The following is a 20,090-nucleotide window of genomic DNA, read 5'->3' on the forward strand; positions in this document are numbered from 1 at the left end:
TTTTTTCATTTTCCAGAATCTTAGTTTTAATGCTTAGGTTATCTGTCATGTTGCTGACTTTCAAAGATTTTGTCCAGCTTGGAGACACACTGAGGACACCAGAAATATTCTCCTTAACTGTACACGAATAGTGACTTCAAGCATTCTTTCAGTCCCACGTAGCGCTTGTATTTTTGAAGCTCTGGGTATGTTTGGTAAGAGGTGTGGAAGGTTTCTGAATTGAGCCCAGATGTGGCTGTGCTCTGTTGTGTAACTTTGAGCTGCATTGTAGAAGGTTCCAGTGCAGACTTTTCTTTTTTTTTTCCTTTCCTTTTTTTTGTGAATGATCAACTATTCTGGACAGCCAGCTCTATGTCAGCAACACCCCTTTCATGCATTTCAACATCAAGGAAAGACACAATGTGGTTACTTTATTAGTGTATGTCTGAGTAGTTATCCTCGGTTTTGTGTGTGTGAGTGCTTGCTTTTAAAGGACATGCAATGGCAGCTGTTAAAACAACACTCTTTCCATGATCTTCAACTTCAATGCTTCCTATTACTAAATTGGCTAAAGGGCTTTAGGGGTTGCAATAAAGTGGATCGCTAAGATGGCTGAACTCCATATGTTATGTTTCTATCCCACCATATATTGGGTGTAAGGGGAAAGATTTGATGAACGTGAAGATGCTGAAGGGTCCTTGGGCCTTCGAATATTTAAGAGGCACCATCATCCATCTATTTTCCATACCACCTCGTCCTATTCAGCCTACCCCAGCTTGCCAGTCAATCACAGGGCCAACTTATACGATGCACTCTCTTTCACCATGCTCTCTCACACTCATTCCTAAGGTCAGTTTAGCATGCGTGGGAGAAACATTTAAGAAGAACTGGAAACCTTTTTGCTGTTAGGCGGCAGTGCTAACTACCACTCCATCACCAACAAGAATCAATTGTTGATCCTTCTGGTTGATCACAACTGGCTGAAAAATCTTTGCATGGTATACTAAAGCTGTTCTGGCATTTTGTATTTACCTACCGTATCAAGATATTTGATGTTGTGTTTTCCTTTGATTAGTCACCATTTTGTATGTTTGCCTTGTACTGTAAGTGAGGTCTCTTACTTTTTTATGGGTTAACATTTCTTTTATCCGTAAAGAAACTACTAAGTCGTACTTCATTAAACTTGGTGAAGAGTGGAGCATGGGCAACTGATCTCTACTCTGTCATTCCTGTTGTCTCCTTTGTGACTGCTGTCTACTAGTTTTATTTGTAATCATAAAACTTAGCTTAAACTGTTATTGTCAACTGCAACATTCAGTATTTCAGATAATTAAGTCTTCCATACTATATGTAAAAATCACTCAGAGGCAAAATCTTAAGTCTCTCTATAAGAAAGCCCTGTTAATTAAGTCCATTTCTTGGTGTTCAGTTTACAAAGTGCAGGGCTTCACCTCATTCTCATGCTGTAACTTTATATGTTTAATTTCCTTCCCCATGCTCTGCCTTTATCAAACACAAGTGAAGTGCTGGTAGTACACAGCCTGGCAGGTTATATGAGTACATTAATTCAGTGCTTTATTTTTATGTGTAAAAGGAGTGAGTCGTCTTAAGGAGAATATCAGAGCATCATAAAAAAGAGGTTTTGACATAATCCTGGTATTTGCCCAAGAGTTATATGACTGTGCTCAGATGATCACATTTTTTAACGATTCTATTTTGTACACTTTTCGTCTCTCCCCTTCCCTCATCTCCTTCTATCAGATGTAGAGCAGATGGCTATAGACTGGCTGACTGGAAACTTCTATTTTGTTGATGACGTGGACGACCGCGTTTTTGTTTGCAACAAGAACGGCCAGACTTGTGTGACACTGCTGGACCAAGAGCTGTACAACCCTAAAGGCATCGCACTGGATCCAACAATGGGGTCTGTATTTTACCCCACCGTAGTTGACTTTGACTTACTGCTCAAGCAGTGCTTGAGAGGAAAATGCTGTCCTATAATCGGAGAAGGTGCTGACCAAGCAAAAACTGGAACACTTCCTCCTGACAGAAACCTAGACGAATGCTTGAATACCACATAAAAACTTGAATGTTGGCTGTTTCTGTTTCCTGATGTTGACAAGATGGCACTTGGTGCAGTTCCTTTTTTCCAAAGTATCAATTCTCTTTTTTCCGACTTATCATGGAAATAATTTTAATTCAGCATAATGACTAACATAGATTGCTCAGTTGTGGTAAATTGCACATGGTCAAGTTAAAATTTCTCTTCAGGTCAAAGGACAGTCATTCAAGTTCTGCAATCCTATCATTTCTTCTTGCCAATTCAATTCTAATTTACCATCCTCTCCCTCCTGCCCCTCTGCTACAGTAAAGTGTTCTTCACAGACTATGGGTCTACACCAAGGGTGGAGCGCTGCGACATGGACGGTCAGAACCGTACAAAGCTTGTGGACAGTAAGATCGTCTTCCCTCACGGTATCACTCTGGACCTGGTTAACCGACTGGTGTACTGGGCTGACGCCTACTTGAACTACATCGAAGTGGTTGACTATGAGGGCAAAAACCGACACACCATCATCCAGAGTCTGATGGTGAGGTTTTAGGAATGGTTGGATGTTTTTTTTAATAAAAATATCCTAGTTACGCCTAAGTAGACAAACGGATGCGCTCAGAACATTATTAAACAGTTTTGAACTTTACAGAATTGCAGTTGTGCAGAGTTCTTGCGTATTACTCCACCGGTCCATCACATAAAACATGTATTTTTAAAACGATTTTAATGTCATCATCTTTGGAAGCAGCTCTGTTCTCCAGTTGTCTCCTGTGTATATAGACGAACAAAGTATGCTTCTACAGGGACAAAGCGTTTTTATTGCCTTGAAGGATATTACTGAAAGTTATTTTCTTGGCTAGCACCTTTCTAAACTTATTAGTCTGGCCCTAGCAGTACTTGACTTTAACTTATAGTGGAGTAATGAACTTGATGAAATCTGGGCGGTGATGGTGTTTGTGTTTTAGCGATAGGGGGAAGTAATATGATCCCAAACCATGCATCTTTCTGACAGTAGGGTAGAGCTGCACAGAGTGGACCCTTGAGAAAGTAAAACCTCCCTCTCTGTTTGACAGCAGATGGAAGTACAGCAGTTATGCTGGCCTGTGCCAAGTTCAAACATTTTCTCTGTCTCTGTCTATGTGCTTGTCTTTCTTTTAAAAAAAAAAAACTCTTTTGTACTGATAAAATGTTTGTGTAAAAGTTTCAGTATGTTGTATTTGTCAGGCAGTGTTCAAGATAAAAATGTGCACAAAAATAACTCGCAATTAGTCACACAGCCTGAGCTGTTTAACTTGGAGTAAGTGTTTTTAGTATCCTACTATAAGACATTTGAAGTTTTCTGCTTCACTGTCATTTTTTGTTCACGTGTTACAGATTGAGCACCTCTATGGACTGACTGTATTTGAGAACTATCTCTATGCCACAAACTCAGATGAAGGCAACCTCAACCCCAAGACCAGCGTGATTCGAGTGAATCGCTTCAACAGTTCTGACTTTCAGGTGGTGACTCGTTTAGATCGGGGAGCTGCACTGCATGTGTACCACCAGAGACGCCAACCTCAAGGTTTGCAGCGTGTCTTATGGCTTGGCTTTCGGTTTAACGTCTGATCTCTGTCTGCAACAAACAGTAGCAGGAACTGATACTCATTTCACATGTATCGGTACATGCAGTTTAATGTGTTCTCCCTTTCCTCCTCAGTACGCAGTCACGCATGTGCCCTGGATCAGTTTGGAAAGGCTGGAGGTTGCTCTGACATTTGCCTGCTCAGCAATAGCCACAAGACCCGTACCTGCCGCTGTCGCTCTGGGTTCACCCTCGGCAGCGATGGCAAATCCTGCAAGAGTGAGTAATAAGGCCAAGGAAAACTTTTGACCTGACATGTGGAAATGGTGACAAATGCCTTGCCAGACGTAAGGACATTCATATATGAACCATGTCTGTTTCATCTTTTGTCTCTGCAGAACCAGATCATGAGTTATTCTTGGTATATGGAAAGGGTCGTCCTGGAATCATTAGGGGAATGGACATGAATGCTAAGGTGCCTGATGAGTACATGATTCCCATTGAGAACCTGATGAACCCCCGAGCTCTGGATTTTCATGCCGCCAGTGAATTCATCTACTTTGCTGATGCCACTAGCTACATTATCGGTCGACAAAAGATAGATGGCACAGAGAGAGACACCATTCTAAAGGACGGTAAGGAGGAAACTTCAGCTTTGCACATGATTTTGGAAGCCATTTTTTTTTATCACCTATTTTTTTGTAACTTTGTAAATTCAGGCTCTTTCAAATCTTCATAAAGTTATTCCATATCAGTTTCTCTTCATCCTGGGTTGGTTAGCTATTAGTTCCTTTTTCACATTGGCTTCTTTTGCTTATCTCAGGTATTCACACGGTAGAAGGAATAGCGGTGGACTGGATGGGAGGTAATCTCTACTGGACAGATGATGGACCAAAGAAGACTATCAGTGTTGCCAGGCTGGAAAAGGCTTCACAGACCCGCAAGACGCTCATTGAAGGAAAGATGAGCCACCCTCGTGCCATTGTTGTGGACCCACAGCATGGGTAAGACATTAGAGGGAAGAGAATGTCTGCTGTGATAACGTAATGTTATGATTTCTTTTTTTTTAATTATTATTGTAAATGCTCCAGGTATGACGTTTGAGTGCAGGAGCATTCTGTAGTGGGAGAGGATGGTCTCAGGGTTTGACTGCAGCTGCGTGGGGAGCTGGCCGCTCTTTGTTAAACTCTCAGGATGTGTGTGTGTGTGTGTGTGTGTGTGTGTGTACGTGTGGGAGGAGATCTGTTTTCAAGAGATTTTTGGATACTCCTTCCTTGTTTTTGCTGTGAGATTTTCCATCACAGTATCACAGCTCAAAGGTTCATTCAAGACATTTGCAGCTATCACAGGAATGTCTTATCTAACATCACATTTGAATGTGGCGATACCTCTTCTCTTTTCCCAGATGGATGTACTGGACTGACTGGGAGGAGGATCCCACAGAAAGCAACAGAGGGAAGATCAAGAAAGCTTGGATGGATGGTTCACATCACCAAGTGTTCCTGACCAGCAAAACAGTGTTGTGGCCCAATGGCTTGAGCTTAGACATTCCTCAGGGCATCTTGTACTGGGTGGATGCTTACTACGACCGTATCGAGTTAGTTTATCTCAACACCACTGAGCGAAAGGTTGGTGTTGTTCTGAGAATACGCTGTATTCACTGCGTGTTTATGGTTGATTATGGAGACACAAAAGACAATGGGTTCAGAAAAAAACACTAAAATTTTACCAAACACAAAAAAATCTAAAATGTGCCGTTTTTGAAAACATGACATTCAAGAAAACATTTGAGAAAAGATTGCAGCAAAACAAACTTAACAACAGCACATGATTCCAGCGTTTAGTTTTTTTTTTGTTAATGTTTTCTGAAATGTCATGTTTCTGGTTTTATTGTTGTGTTCGGTGAATAGTTTTTTGTCTTGCCTTGTTTTTATTTGTGCTTTATTTTGCACCCCAGCACCACAATAGGAAGAGCTGCTCATTGTTTACTTGATTTTGAGATGTAATCCATATCTGTTTCCTGAATGAACAGGTTGTGTATGAGGGCCAGGAGCTTAACCATGCCTTTGGCTTATGCCATTACAAACAATTCCTGTTCTGGAATGAGTACCGCGGTGGAAGCATCTACAAACTGGACCAGGTCAATAAGACTGTTACTTTACTCCGCAATGAGAGACCGCCCATATTTGAAATTAGAGTCTATGATGCACACCAACAGCAAGGTATGTTCCCCTTACTACCCAACTGTCTTATACCATGCAAGTATGTATGTTATGACAATGCTCCATTCTTGGTTTCCGTTTTTGTTTAGGCTCCAACGCATGTCGAGTAAACAATGGTGGCTGTAGCAGTCTGTGCCTTGCAATTCCTAATGGCAGGTCTTGTGGATGTGCTGATGACCAAATCCTTGATGTTGATAATGTCGCCTGCAAAGGTACATAGTTGCTGGACCAGAAGAGAAGTTTCACTTAAAAATCTGTGTGGAGGCCTGTTGAAAACTCATTACTGAGTCGGAGTTGAATTTAAGAATTCTTGGCTGGACTTTGAATGTGCAAACTGTATTAAATAATTTCTTTTCCAAATACGGGGAGGAGTTTTGAAGAAGCTGCATTATGTTTTTAATGTACTTTTGAGAGAGACAAAAAGCTTTGTTTTGTTTCAGTGCTCTGTTTGTGTGTCAATGACCCATTTGTTTCCACTCCCAACCCTGATCTCATCTCTAGCCAACCCCTCCTACGTGCCCCCGCCCCAGTGCCAGCCTGGAGAGTTCGCCTGCAAGAACAACCGCTGCATCCAAGAGCGCTGGAAATGTGATGGGGACAACGATTGTCTGGACAACAGCGATGAAGCCCCTGATCTCTGCCGTAAGTATGCTACGTCATTGTCATGGTTACACAGCAACACACAGCTAAATAACATTCTGGTGGACGGTCTTAGCTAACGCAAACTGACAGAGCACAAACTAAAGTTTCCAAGGTTTTACTCTTTCAATACAATGTGTTGTGTTATTTTGGCAACCAACTTTGTCCTCATTAGGCAATGCCTAGAAGAAAGACTCATATTTGTCTTGGATCTCACGCTCAAAGGCTCATTAAAGTTATTTAGCAGACGGCATAGAATATCATAGACACCACTGGTAAAGCTGTGTGCTCTATTAACAAAGACTGTGACTTTAGAAGGAAATCAAAAATTTTTATGTTTACCTTTGTTTTTTCCACCAGACCAGCACACCTGCCCAGCTGACCGATTCAAGTGCCAGAACAACCGCTGTATTCCCCTGCGATGGCTGTGTGATGGTGACAATGACTGTGGCAACGATGAGGATGAATCCAACACCACCTGCTCTGGTATATACAAGTTGGACTTCTGGGTGGTTTATACATAGTTTTTGTTGTTTTTATTTGTTTTGTTACTATGGAAGACAGGAGATTTGATTTTATTATGATTTGATTGAGGCTTTGTACTGTTGATTAGAAATATTTTGTCTCTGTGGGGTACGTGTGGCTGACTATCGGCAACGTATTGTCAAAACATCTGAAAATATCTGTGAAAACTGGCAGGGCTATTCCTGTTTTTTTTTTTTTTTCTCAAATGAAGATATTATAACCATCATCTGCTTTGAGAATTTCTGTTGGTCAAAGGATTGATTACAGTTCAATTCAGTTTATTTGCATTAAAGAACAAATTAAAAATATGTCATCTCATGCACTTTAAACATGGAATAAGTAAGTCCATTAAACTCAAACAGGATTCTAATTGACTTAGGGGTGAGTGTGATAGTTGTTTGTCTCGTTTGTCTCCGTGTGGCCGTATGGTGGATTGACGACTCCATCTCTCACCCAATCACAGCTGGGATAGACTCCAGCCCTCCAGCAACTCTGAATTGAATTAAGTGAATATAGACGAAGAATGGATAAATCAAACTAGAATCCAGTTTGCTGTAATCCAGTTATCAGTCAAATCAATTAGTATTGTCTAAAAGATATGAGGAATAATAAAGGATTTAGGATTCATGTAATAGCGCAGAGAGAAATGCTGTACTAATTTGATGATAAATGCATTTAAGCAGACAGGCCACGAGGATGTTTTTATCTGTAATGTTTTTATCTGTATCTATCATCAGTAATAATCGTCTGGAACCTATTGACACTCCATTTGGATCTTTTGTACTAACCATTTTGAGTCTTTAATTGAAGTACTTTTTTTTCTCTCTCTAATCCGTCTCTGAAGATACTGCAAAAACATGACGACTTTTTTACAGCACTTAACTCTTTTCTGTCATGTTTCTCTACTAGCACGTACATGCCCACCGAACCAGTACCCATGTGCCAGTGGACGCTGCATTCCTATCTCCTGGACATGTGACCTTGATGATGACTGTGGAGATCGCTCAGATGAACCTGATTCCTGTGGTGAGCCTTTCCCACACTTTCATATTGTCTCTACTGCTTGACAATAACATGGTTTATCATAGATAAAATTAATGAATTTTATGTTTTGTCTCATGTTCTCTATCCCAGCCTATCCAACCTGCTTCCCTCTAACTCAGTTCACTTGCGCCAACGGCCGCTGCATCAATATCAACTGGCGCTGTGACAATGGTATCACCTTCCCTCAGCTTCCAGAAAGCTTGAAAACGATGAAATAGGCAAAAATCAACTGAGAAAATGTCTTATTTGTGCCTGTATGCAGACAATGACTGCGGGGATAACAGTGATGAAGCAGGCTGCAGCCACTCTTGTTCGAGTGTACAATTTAAATGTAACAGTGGCCGCTGCATCCCACAGTACTGGACCTGTGATGGCGACAATGACTGTGGAGACTACAGTGACGAGACTCATGCCAACTGTACCAACAAGCGTAAGAAACAACAACAGCAGACGGTTGTTGGCTCTTTTAAATGTTTTGTTTTGCAAAAGTTTGTGTCAGTCTTTTTAAACTTTTACTTGCTTTACTTACTTAAGTTTTAGTTGATGTATGTCGTGTTTGTTAATGACCTAATTAGAGCTCTCATCATAGTGTATTATATGTTGCATAAAGATGCAATCTTCCTGCTGCTCTACATGATCCCTCTTGTCTGTTGGCTTCGATTCATCTTTTACTGCCACTCCTGTCTGTTGCTCTGTTCAGGATGTGATGATCTTTTGTGGTTGGATAGCAATTAAACTCTTTCATGGTCTCTGCAAATGTCATAGTTGTTTTGACTTGCCTGTGGTGATATGAATGTTCATGTTTCCAGTTTTAAATGGCTGGTGGCGATGTTGAGCTTCTGAGGAATTTTAGGTTTGACTGCATCAGAACGATGGCTATGTTTACATGGCAAGCAATATTCTTATATTAACCTGGTTAAGATCTTACTCTGAATAAAACTCTGCAGCGTAAACAGAATTATCTGATTACTTTAACAGAAGTAGGGTCATATTTGGAGTTAGCAATATTTTAGATAAGCCATGTGGAATATGCCACTCTTATTTTCATTGTGTGGACATTTATAGAACTTAAGTGCAGTATTATGTCTTACCAAAGTTTTACCAACTTCTTGCTACACACTTTTTGCTTCTTTTTTTCCTTTTTTTTATATAAGAACACCATCGCTTGTTTAGGATTGGTTTTCATAGATTTGGTTCCTTTATCACAAGATCTGGCAATACCTTTTCAATTAAGTACAGGAAAGAATGGCTGTAGTGAAAAGAAGACACATTTTTCGCATGAGGGAGAAACCCGAGTCGGCTAAAGCCCAATGTTTTATGGATGGATATGGATTTAATTAAGACTTTAGTTGAGTGCATGGCAGTCGCATAGGGGGATGTAATGTGAGCATAAGTCATTACTCAGACTATGCTCTGTAACTTGTAAACAGGGATATGAATTAGACAACCTATGTGCAACTCTTGTAAACATCATGATTATCATGATGATATTTGGTTATATAGATTAATCATCACCATGTACATGTAGCCATTTTTGCACACTTTCTTCAGCTATTAGTCTGCCCAAGAACATAAGCTTTTGTACATTAAGTGTTCTGATGCTGTACATAATGTTGGATCCATGCAATAAGGCTAGCCCACTTAAGTCACAGCATGCAAAACTAGGGCCAGCTTGACCTGCTGATCTAATCTGCACTCTGCGCTCCGTTGTATGTGTATGTCTGACTGTGCATGTCTCTGTGGGCTCTTTTAGCCTGCTGTCTGGAAACTATTAGTGAAAAAAGCAACACTATCCACTTCCCCTCACGCATGTTATAGTGCAACGTTGAAAGTTCACAGTTTCCATTTCCAAGCACTGACTTTTGTCATGAGGGGATGTCATTATGCCACCTCCACAGCGGTGCCTCTAGTCTACCTTGAACATCAGAGAAATATGATTGTGTCAGTGTTGTTTGACTTGCCTCAGTGTCAGTTTTTTTTACTCCAGCATACTTTTTCTTTCTTTAGCTTTTGGCCAAGTGTATTTAGATGGTGCTGATTTTACTTGAGGGATTTTTCAGTTGCATTCAAGTACTTTAAAGATGCTCTGATTTGCCATTATGCACAGTCCATCTTTTTCTTGCTAAATAAAACACTTAATATTGCTCTTTTCTCTACAGCACCCCGTCCACCAGGCGGTTGCCATGTCGATGAGTTTCAATGTCGGATGGATGGCCTGTGCATTCCTATGCGCTGGCGCTGTGATGGCGACACAGACTGCATGGACCTCAGTGATGAAAACAACTGTGAGGGTGTCACCCATATGTGTGACACCACAGTCAAGTTCAGCTGCAGAGAATCTGGTAAGCACTATTTCAGCTGTCCTACGTATCAATGGTAACCAACCTGTAAGATGTTGTGTTCAGTTACAATAAAGGTTTTTCCCTCTAACAAATGATGACAAATAATGTGTCTAGTTCAACCATAAAGTAATGTCAGACTGTTGCAATTCATTTGACAACTGGTCAAAAAATTATGAATGACTCTAATTTGCAAGCAATTAAAACTGTTAGCTTTTTTCTTAACTAAAATAAAGGAATTGTGACCTCAGATTTCTCTGCAATAAATTCTGGTTCGACTAAGCCTTGAAATCATTTGAAACCAGTCTGCAGAAATATTTTAAAGATCCACATTTAACCCTGTTAAAATGTGTGAGCTGTTAATTCAGTATTAATGGATTGATCATCTGTGCTGATATGGTTTATCACAAGAAGGTTATTGGGTTAGAAATTCCTAACATGACATATACATAGAGATGACATGACTCCTACCTCATTGGCAAAGACAGAATCTTTGAATCTTTTTTTTACCACTATATATTATTTAACCAAAATGGCTTTGCATTGCACTTGTGTAAGTAGTCTTTAAAGCTGTTATTAGTTTCTAGATCAGTAGTGATGTCAAGTTTTAAGTTATATAGCTATGAACTCTGAACATATGCCATCCTGTGCATTGAAGAGAAGGAATTCTGACCAAATGGATTGTTTAAGATATGAGGTGAGATTTTGTATTTTGTGGCCTTTTCAGCTCGCTGTATCAGCAAAGCTTGGGTTTGTGATGGTGACAGCGATTGCGAGGACAACTCTGATGAGGACAACTGCGAGGCTTTGGTGTGCAAGTTATCTCACCACATGTGTGCTACCAACGACTCCATCTGTCTGGCACCTGAGAAGCTGTGTGATGGCACTGATGATTGTCCAGATGGCTCTGATGAGAAACTTTGTGGTAAAAAAATATCCTACACATAAAAAAGGATTTTTTTTTGTTTCATAACTTAAACACCATAAAGAATACATACAGCATCTTTTCAGTGATGGATTCCAATCCTTTCTTTTATGCTTCTTGCAGATTTATGTTCATCAGATAATGGGGGTTGTAGTCACAACTGCAGCATCATTCCAGGGGAGGGCTTCATGTGCTCATGTCCCTTGGGCATGGAGCTGGGAGCTGACAACAAGACTTGCCAGATCCAGAGCTTTTGTGCCAAACATCTTAAATGTAGCCAGAAGTGTGAACAAGAGAAATCCAGTGTCAAGTGCTCTTGCTATGAAGGCTGGGAGTTGGAGGCTGATATGGAGAGTTGCAAAAGCACTGGTAAGGGAAAACTGTTAGAACTGCTGAGATATAGACAGCTGTGGCATGATTTCATCAGGGCATTTTGATAAAAGATTTAAAGCACTGAGACACTAACACTTTTCTTGTTCTTTTTAGATCCCTTCAAGCCTTTCATCATCTTCTCCAATCGGCATGAGATAAGAAGGATTGACCTTCACAAAGGAGAGTTCAGTGTGCTTGTACCAGCCTTGAGGAACACCATTGCCTTGGACTTCCACCTTAACCAGAGTACACTTTATTGGACTGACGTTGTGGAGGACAAGATCTATCGTGGAAAACTTTCTGAAAATGGAGGTAATTTTAGATGATGTTGAAAAATAGATGGCGCAGTGGAATGCCTGGCTTCTTAGAACAGTCTAATTTACATATTAAGAAGTTAATTTTTCAGTGTCTATATTTGTAAGTAAACTAAAAAAGGGGTAATAGCCTAAGCAAATCCAGTGTTTGTCTGAGCATTTCTTGGAAATGACTTTCCTTTGAATAAATACATTATAATTTCTCAGAGCCAAATGTTTCTAAAAGGAGTCTGTGGACAGCGGTGGCAGTCTGTGACCCTGAATAAATCTACCAGGTCATGGTCCGCCTTTCTTGTTCCAAAACCCCAGGTCTCCTTGCCAATCAAGGTTGTGTTCCCAGCACAGCACTTCAGGGGCACACGGAAGGCTTTGTCTCTTCCCATTTGTTTCAGTATTCGCTGTGCGTGACTGTTGCCAGAACACTGACGTTGCGCAGGAGGCACAAAACTTTGCAGTTTTATTTCACAGCCTCCAAGTCAGCCATAAATATGGGCTTCCTGAGCAAGGACATTTGGACCAGCTCATAGATCAGCTCTGGCTGCTCATTATGGAGCCCATTTCAGTGTCTCCAAGCATGTGCTGCTTATTGCCAACAGCATAATAAAGACTGCCATACTTGCACACAGAGAGGCAGCCATTACTCCAGCATTCCTTTAAGTGAACTATGTAGAGGTCTCTGTCTAATTATTATTGGAAGGGCTTATGATCTTTCTTAGCCAAAGATGATCACACATTTTGGTTTTGAACTTTGTTTTCATCAGAGCCAGTTGTTTCTGGGAAATGATTAAATAGGAGATCTGGGGTTGGTTGCTTGTTTTCTTAGAAGTGGGGTTAGGATAATGGTGCATGTCATTTGCTGAAGGAAAAGGCTGAAGAATTCTTCAGTGTTTTAATATATTTATTGGGGTAATGCAGCATATATGCTGAACAGATTCTTGTTCTGCCTGGTGAAAGTAACTTCAACAAAGCCCCCTTTCTGCTTAAATCTATGACATTGAAATACTGTATAATGCGAAGACATTTAAATTTCAGCCTGTTACATACAATCTGCTTGCCAATTACGTGATAAAGAACAAAACACCATCCGAGTTTTGAGTTCACGTTTCTCCGTCATGTGTTCTTTTCAGCCTTGACAAGTTTTGAGGTGGTGATCCAGTATGGACTTGCTACTCCTGAGGGCCTAGCTGTGGACTGGATAGCAGGAAACATCTACTGGGTGGAGAGTAATCTGGATCAGATTGAGGTGGCCAGATTGGATGGGACCATGAGAACCACTCTGTTGGCTGGGGAAGTGGAGCATCCCCGGGCCATCGCTCTTGACCCACGTGATGGGTAAGATGAAGGGATTCTAGAGTCAAAACCACTCCAGAAAATGAGAAGCTAGTGAGATTCTCAAAAATTTTTTTGGTAGATAAAGATGTAGTACCCCTGCTGTGTTTTCCACTAGCTGCTGTATTTTCCATGTAATTTTTAATTTTTTTTATGGTACTGTCCACATCTCAAAAATCCCTCCCGCTGATATATTTCTGTTGGTAGTATCCTATTTTGGACGGACTGGGATGCGAGTCTGCCCAGGATAGAAGCAGCATCTATGAGCGGTGAAGGCCGACGCACCATCCACAGGGAGACGGGCAGTGGTGGCTGGCCTAACGGACTCACGGTGGATTACATGGAAAGACGTATTGTCTGGATTGATGCTAGGTAGCATTTGCACTGCATCCATTCATTACATCACCTACTTGTTTGGTTCCCTTTTTTGTTTTCCTATCATGAATTTTTTGAAAACTTGCAGATGGTTTTTGATTATGTAAAGCTACATATTAATCATCAATTCACATTGGAGCATAAACAACGTGCATATCAGTGAGCTTTTTTCTTTTTTTTTCTTTCAAATCCTGTTATTCAAAATATACTCTCTGTCTTGTATCTTCTAAAGGTCAGATGCTATCTACTCTGCGATGTATGATGGCTCCGGACTGATTGAGGTCTTGCGGGGTCATGAATATTTAAGTCACCCCTTTGCTGTCACCATGTATGGAGGCGAGGTCTACTGGACTGACTGGAGAACCAACACACTGGCCAAAGCCAACAAGTGGACTGGGCACAATGTCACTGTAGTCCAGCGCACCAATACACAGCCCTTTGACTTGCAGGTCTACCACCCATCCAGACAACCCCAGGGTATGTTTAACACCACATAAAAGATGCATATAGAAAGCAATGGAACAACACATGGTCACAGACAGAGGGCATGGTCATATCTCAGATTTAAGTTGCTAAGTTACCTATGTTGACTAGCAGAGCTTTAAAGAGGAATGGTAAAGAACTCACAGTTCATTGCTGACCATGTTATAAATGGGCCCTGATCCACAAAGACAGCTGACCTTTTACGGCTGTGAGATGTGGCAGTAATTTAGACACCTCTTGCTGCTTTGCTGATCAGAAAGTCACCTCACAGTTTGTTGTTTCCCACGGCCCGGTTAGGAAATAGACCTTTTCACAAATAGGTTGTGCCCTATCAGTGAAAAAATTATGTACATGTTAACCTGATGTGTTTCTCAATGGTAATTTACAAATGACAGAGGTGGCTCAGTACTGCATCGGTGTGTGCTTACACAGGCTGGTGTCATGGAATGAGCTGAGTAAGGACGACATCTTTAGTTAGACCTGTGTGCTCTGTGATGTCAGTTTGCCCTTACACACAACCCCATTTCACCCCTGTTAATACCTCCCTTGTCAGCTCAGAGGCATGTCAGCAGCAGATCAACTTTGACATCCCCGCTGTACTGATGTGACACTGATGTGCAATGAAGGCACATCTGTCCCGGCTTAGAAGGCATATGTGAAAATGGCAAATGAAGGCCTCCTGCAATGCAAATGTCACATGTCGATTTCACAATTAAGATGGCAAAAAGGGGTGTCACAACAGTATTTGGTCAAATCAAACCATCAACTTGATGTTCAGCAGGGAATGGCTGTGGAATCCCAGGGGTCTGTAAGCAGCAGAGGGACACAGGGTCTTGTGATGTGTGACAAGAAAATTGATTATAATGAAATGTTAACTGACAGCTGTAACTGTTCCCTATGACAGTGATGAGACAACTAGCTGTGTTGACAGTTTTTTTTTTCTTTTTTTTTTTAACCTTAACTTTCCTTGAGGGCCTTTTGATGAAGGGGTCTTTCACTCTAAGAAAAATGAGAATTTTACCCTGATGTAAGCATCTACATCTAATATGGTATAGTTTATTGCTACAGTCCATAGTGAAGGCTGCTCTTTCTCTCTCATGTGACCCAACTTTTCCTTTTTTGTACATGTTTTTTTTTTGTGGAATATTGTTAATTATATTTTCTTCTTTTTAGCACCCAACCCATGTGCCACCAGTGATGGTAAAGGCCCTTGTTCCCACCTGTGTCTCATCAACTTTAACCAGACCTTCTCATGTGCCTGCCCCCACCTCATGAAGCTGCAGCCTGACAAGCGCACTTGCAAAGGTAAGGATAGATGCTGTGGCTCATCTTAAAACCAGTCACACATGGTCCATGCTACGAGGGATCAAATAATTAGCTTTTGTGTTTGCAAAAATGTATACCTACCACAGTTTTTGCGGTTCGGATGGGTTCTGCCCCTTAACAGGACATCTCTTATGATCATCATAGATCTCCTCCCTTTGGTGCCTCATTACTTTAATTTCCCTTTCATTTATTTCTGTGTGATTTCTTGAATGGGTTTGAGCATGATTTTGAGGGCCGTCAGTGTAAATGTATACACGCCTTCAAGTTCTCAATATGAGCGTCTAAAATGTAATCCTTCCACAAAACAAGCCTTATTACTGCAGTGTTGATGTGAGGATAGTTGGATTAGTGTGATTGATGCATTCACCATGAACACAGGAATTTTAACGGAGCAAAACTCTTTCTAAACTTAGAAAAAAAACTTTGAACTAAACCTTCACATCTACAACTTAAACTCTACTAGTTTATTCTAGTGGTATGAATTATTGAATGAGGGGATAATCTGTTATCTTCACCTCTGACCTCCTGAATTAATCCAGCCTAAACAAATGAGAACATGCGGTTTACTGGTTCTTTCAATCTATTGAGCATCTGTCTCCTAGGATTGAGCTGGTTCCCTCTAACAAGTAAAAGAGGGTGCAGCATAAACTTTGCAACAATATTTGTTGTAAAATATAGATAGGACAAACATCAACTTGAGATTGATGGCCAGAAGGCCAATTTTACTCTTCTGTTGTTTTGTGGAAATTGGAAATGGACAAAGTACAAAAGTTTTTTAAATTTGGCCCATTGATAAGTTAACATTTTGATAGAATATACATAAGAAATGATTCATTTTTGTTTTTGAAATTTCAATATTTTTCTTTTGTTTTACTAGAGTCCCGCAAGTTCCTACTTTATGCTCGCCAGATCGAGATTCGAGGGGTGGACATCGACAACCCCTACTACAACTACATCATCTCTTTCACTGTGCCGGACATAGACAATGTGACAGTGGTGGATTATGATGCTGTGGAGCACCGCATCTACTGGTCAGATGTGCGAACACAGACCATCAAAAGAGCTTTTATTAATGGTACAGGGGTGGAAACTGTTGTGTCTGCTGGTAAGACCATTCTCAGGAGTACTTATTGCAATTTTTCTTTTTTTTATTATTCTTTTATTTGTATTGTATCTTACAATTAACAGTCGTCTGCATTCCCATGATACCCTCACCATTGTTGGTTGTGGTTGTGAAAATGTTTAGATCTTCCTAATGCTCATGGGCTGGCAGTGGACTGGGTGTCGAGGAACCTCTTCTGGACCAGCTATGATGCCAACAAGAAGCAGATCAATGTGGCAAGGCTGGATGGATCTTTCAAGAATGCAGTCATCCAGGGATTAGACAAGCCCCACTGTCTCGTTGTTCACCCTCTACTAGGGTGAGTGCTCTCTCCAGTTAGTCAGGCTTTCATTCAGTTCAACATGTGAATAATTTTCTCATGCTTTTTTTGCTTAACATACTGAAATTTATTTGAATCTCTTCTGACTTTGATTACAACGATTGGAGATTTTTTGTTTTCATGGATTACTTCTTAATTACTTTATATGCTTCCCTTGAATTATTGACTAACCCTTCCATCATCTGTTGTGCCTGTTATGTTGTGCTATGTCTTTAATAGAACGTTGTTCAGCTTAATATAGATTTCAGTTCCACTTCACATCTAATATTATTCATGCCCCTCCTCAGGAAGCTTTACTGGACTGATGGTGACAACATAAGCATGGCTAACATGGATGGTAGTAACCATACCACACTTTTCACAGATCAGAAAGGTCCAGTGGGTGAGTAGATGGGACTTCTATTTCTTCTATAAATGTGATTTTAAATTTAAAAAAAAAAACAAAAAAAAACAATATAATCTCTGTTTAAGTTGATATTAAGAATATTGTTGTAATAGATGTGAATTTGTAATGTAACTTTTCTTTCCATTCAGGCTTGTCTATTGACTATGACAAGGAGCAGTTATACTGGATCAGCTCAGGAAACAGCACCATACATCGATGTCAGTTGGATGGATCTAAACTGGAGATCCTGGAAGGTGTCAAAGTCAAACTAACCAAGGCTACTGCCCTAGCGATTATGGGTAAGATAAAATTATGAATGTTTATAGTCATGTTATCACTGCTAACACTCAAAGATACTAATGAATTTCCATTACTGTAGGAGACAAGCTGTGGTGGGCCGACCAAGGAACTGACCAGATAGGCACATGTGACAAGAAGGATGGTGGAAACTGGAAGGTGATGCGCAATAACACCTCTCCCATGATGCACATGAGGATCTATGATGAGGATGTGCAGAAAGGTAACATATAATTTGATTACAAATATTTATGTATGCATTTATTTTTTTTTTGGTCAAGACAGTTTTGGTTCAGTTAATCTGAATATTATATGCTCAAGTGAATGTCAGACTAGAAAAGAGGAAAATGTTTTTCTCTCTTACCCGTTTTCTTCATCTCCTTTTCCCTTAGCGGGTATCAACCTCTGCAGTAACAACAATGGTGACTGCTCACAGCTGTGTCTACCCACCTCTCCAACAACAAGGTCCTGTATGTGCACTGCTGGATACAGCCTCAAAACAGGGCAGCAGTCCTGTGAGGGTAAGACATTGCTTAGTAGCTACAGTCACCTTTGTAGTATGAATGCTTTCTATCCTAAGACCACTAACTTATCTCTCTGAGCAGGCATGGGCTCCTTCCTCCTTTACTCGGTTCATGAGGGAATTAGAGGAATTCCACTAGAACCGGCAGATAAATCTGATGCCCTGGTGCCAGTTTCTGGCACATCTCTGGCAGTCGGCATTGACTTTCACGCTGGTGAGTGACACTGGAAGACATCAGTTAACAGATGAGATAGCTTGAGTGACATTTTAAAGCTGTCATTATCTCCTATTCAGAGAATGACACCATCTACTGGGTGGATATGGGCCTGAGCACCATCAGCAGAGCAAAGAGAGATCAGACTTGGAGAGAGGATGTGGTGACAAATGGCATTGGCAGAGTGGAGGGCATCACTGTAGACTGGATAGCAGGTCACTACATAATTGAAATCCTATTTTAATTTTGTATAACATTAAAAATTCCACAATCACAGATAAAGCTCAAAGACTGATTTATATCCTTCTTCATTGACAGGAAATATTTACTGGACTGACCAGGGTTTTGATGTGATTGAGGTGGCCAGGCTGAATGGCTCATTCCGCTACGTGGTCATTTCCCAGGGTCTGGACAAGCCCAGAGCCATAACCGTCCACCCAGTGAAAGGGTAAGCCTCCAATCATTTACTTCTGCCCTCTGTAATAGTGCTGCCTTTTTATACTTTCAATGTAGTCTCAACCAGACTTCTGTAATTCTAAATTCCTCATAACTGCTCTTTAAAATGTGTCCTGCGTTCCTGTGCACAGTTATTTGTTCTGGACAGAGTGGGGTCAGTATCCCCGCATCGAACGCTCTCGATTGGATGGCTCCCAGAGGTTGGTCTTGGTCAATGTGAGCATCAGTTGGCCAAATGGAATCTCCATCGACTACGAGGTGTGGGCCACAAACACTGCTCTTACGATCATCGTAGACCTCTTTTATTAAGAGGATATTTCTCATATCTGGTTTAAATACTGGTTGTATGGCTTTAATAGAGACTTCTATTGGTCTGCTGATCTTTTGTATCCAAGAATCATTCTTAACTTTTACTTGATAAATTATAGATCATTATGTGTCCTGTTTTTCATCAATTAGATTTTAAAATAAACACCATGATAGTTTTAGACTCTTGTGCTTATTCTAAATTCCATAATTAAATTACTTAATCAGCAAAATATATATAGCCTTGTAATATTTTAGAATAACTCATTTAGCTTCAGACCTGTCACAAATTAAATTTTTTTTCCACAGCTTTTTTCTAATATCATCTGTTATTGTTAGCATTAATCCTTGTAGTGACCTACAAAATCTTTTTTTTTTTGTCTATGAGTTTGAGTTTACAGGTTAAAAGCAAGCCAGAGTTCATAAAGTTCACCATTATACCATTTATTTTTCTCTTCAAACATATTATCTGAATATTTGATGCCATTTATTTTTACTTCTTCTTTTAACTGTAGGAGGGTCTGCTGTATTGGTGCGATGCCAGAACAGACAAGATTGAGCGCATCAACTTAGAGACTGGAGAGAACAGGGAGTTGGTGCTCGCCAGCAACAACATGGATATGTTTGCTGTATCTGTGTTTGAGGAATACATCTATTGGAGTGATAGGTCAGGTTCTTTGTTATTTTAAATTAAGCAGAGAAAAGGTTTCTTGGTGTAATGGGTGTTTAACTGGCTCAGTTTTATTGTCTTTTCTTCAGGACTCACGCAAATGGCTCCATTAAGAGAGGCAACAAAGACAATGCTACAGATGCTGTGCAGCTCAGGACAGGCATTGGTGTCCAACTGAAAGACATTAAGGTTTTTAACCGGGCCAGACAGCAAGGTGGGAACATACATAAAGTAACCATAAATCCTAAAGGTTTTTTTAACTATATTTTGCAAAAACATCCTCATAAGACCAAAGAGGACAGCTTGTC

General features: G+C 40.4%; 1 protein-coding gene across 3 annotated transcripts in view; it reads left to right on the forward strand.

The window, feature by feature from the left end:
- LOC140272432 (low-density lipoprotein receptor-related protein 1-like) overlaps positions 1 to 20,090 on the forward strand; it is an 81,296-nt gene that overhangs the window by 34,889 nt on the left and 26,317 nt on the right. For all 3 annotated transcript variants that reach the window (XM_072367880.1, XM_072367882.1, XM_072367881.1), the window contains 34 exons: positions 1,741 to 1,903; positions 2,348 to 2,570; positions 3,407 to 3,596; positions 3,732 to 3,875; positions 3,995 to 4,231; positions 4,420 to 4,600; positions 5,002 to 5,224; positions 5,629 to 5,818; positions 5,908 to 6,030; positions 6,320 to 6,460; positions 6,818 to 6,943; positions 7,892 to 8,008; positions 8,117 to 8,197; positions 8,289 to 8,456; positions 10,186 to 10,368; positions 11,093 to 11,290; positions 11,414 to 11,659; positions 11,777 to 11,974; positions 13,104 to 13,308; positions 13,513 to 13,677; positions 13,913 to 14,157; positions 15,337 to 15,468; positions 16,367 to 16,594; positions 16,736 to 16,910; positions 17,219 to 17,313; positions 17,466 to 17,615; positions 17,696 to 17,836; positions 18,006 to 18,134; positions 18,219 to 18,350; positions 18,431 to 18,565; positions 18,669 to 18,798; positions 18,938 to 19,064; positions 19,628 to 19,779; positions 19,872 to 19,996. In XM_072367880.1, the coding sequence (XP_072223981.1) occupies positions 1,741 to 1,903; positions 2,348 to 2,570; positions 3,407 to 3,596; positions 3,732 to 3,875; positions 3,995 to 4,231; positions 4,420 to 4,600; positions 5,002 to 5,224; positions 5,629 to 5,818; positions 5,908 to 6,030; positions 6,320 to 6,460; positions 6,818 to 6,943; positions 7,892 to 8,008; positions 8,117 to 8,197; positions 8,289 to 8,456; positions 10,186 to 10,368; positions 11,093 to 11,290; positions 11,414 to 11,659; positions 11,777 to 11,974; positions 13,104 to 13,308; positions 13,513 to 13,677; positions 13,913 to 14,157; positions 15,337 to 15,468; positions 16,367 to 16,594; positions 16,736 to 16,910; positions 17,219 to 17,313; positions 17,466 to 17,615; positions 17,696 to 17,836; positions 18,006 to 18,134; positions 18,219 to 18,350; positions 18,431 to 18,565; positions 18,669 to 18,798; positions 18,938 to 19,064; positions 19,628 to 19,779; positions 19,872 to 19,996 (5,598 nt within the window). The remainder of the gene's footprint in view (positions 1 to 1,740; positions 1,904 to 2,347; positions 2,571 to 3,406; positions 3,597 to 3,731; positions 3,876 to 3,994; positions 4,232 to 4,419; positions 4,601 to 5,001; positions 5,225 to 5,628; positions 5,819 to 5,907; positions 6,031 to 6,319; positions 6,461 to 6,817; positions 6,944 to 7,891; positions 8,009 to 8,116; positions 8,198 to 8,288; positions 8,457 to 10,185; positions 10,369 to 11,092; positions 11,291 to 11,413; positions 11,660 to 11,776; positions 11,975 to 13,103; positions 13,309 to 13,512; positions 13,678 to 13,912; positions 14,158 to 15,336; positions 15,469 to 16,366; positions 16,595 to 16,735; positions 16,911 to 17,218; positions 17,314 to 17,465; positions 17,616 to 17,695; positions 17,837 to 18,005; positions 18,135 to 18,218; positions 18,351 to 18,430; positions 18,566 to 18,668; positions 18,799 to 18,937; positions 19,065 to 19,627; positions 19,780 to 19,871; positions 19,997 to 20,090) is intronic.

This window comes from Leuresthes tenuis, unplaced genomic scaffold (genome assembly GCF_036924035.1).
Source record: "Leuresthes tenuis unplaced genomic scaffold, fLeuTen1.0.hap1 SCAF_16, whole genome shotgun sequence".
Taxonomy (NCBI): Eukaryota; Metazoa; Chordata; class Actinopteri; order Atheriniformes; family Atherinopsidae; genus Leuresthes; species Leuresthes tenuis.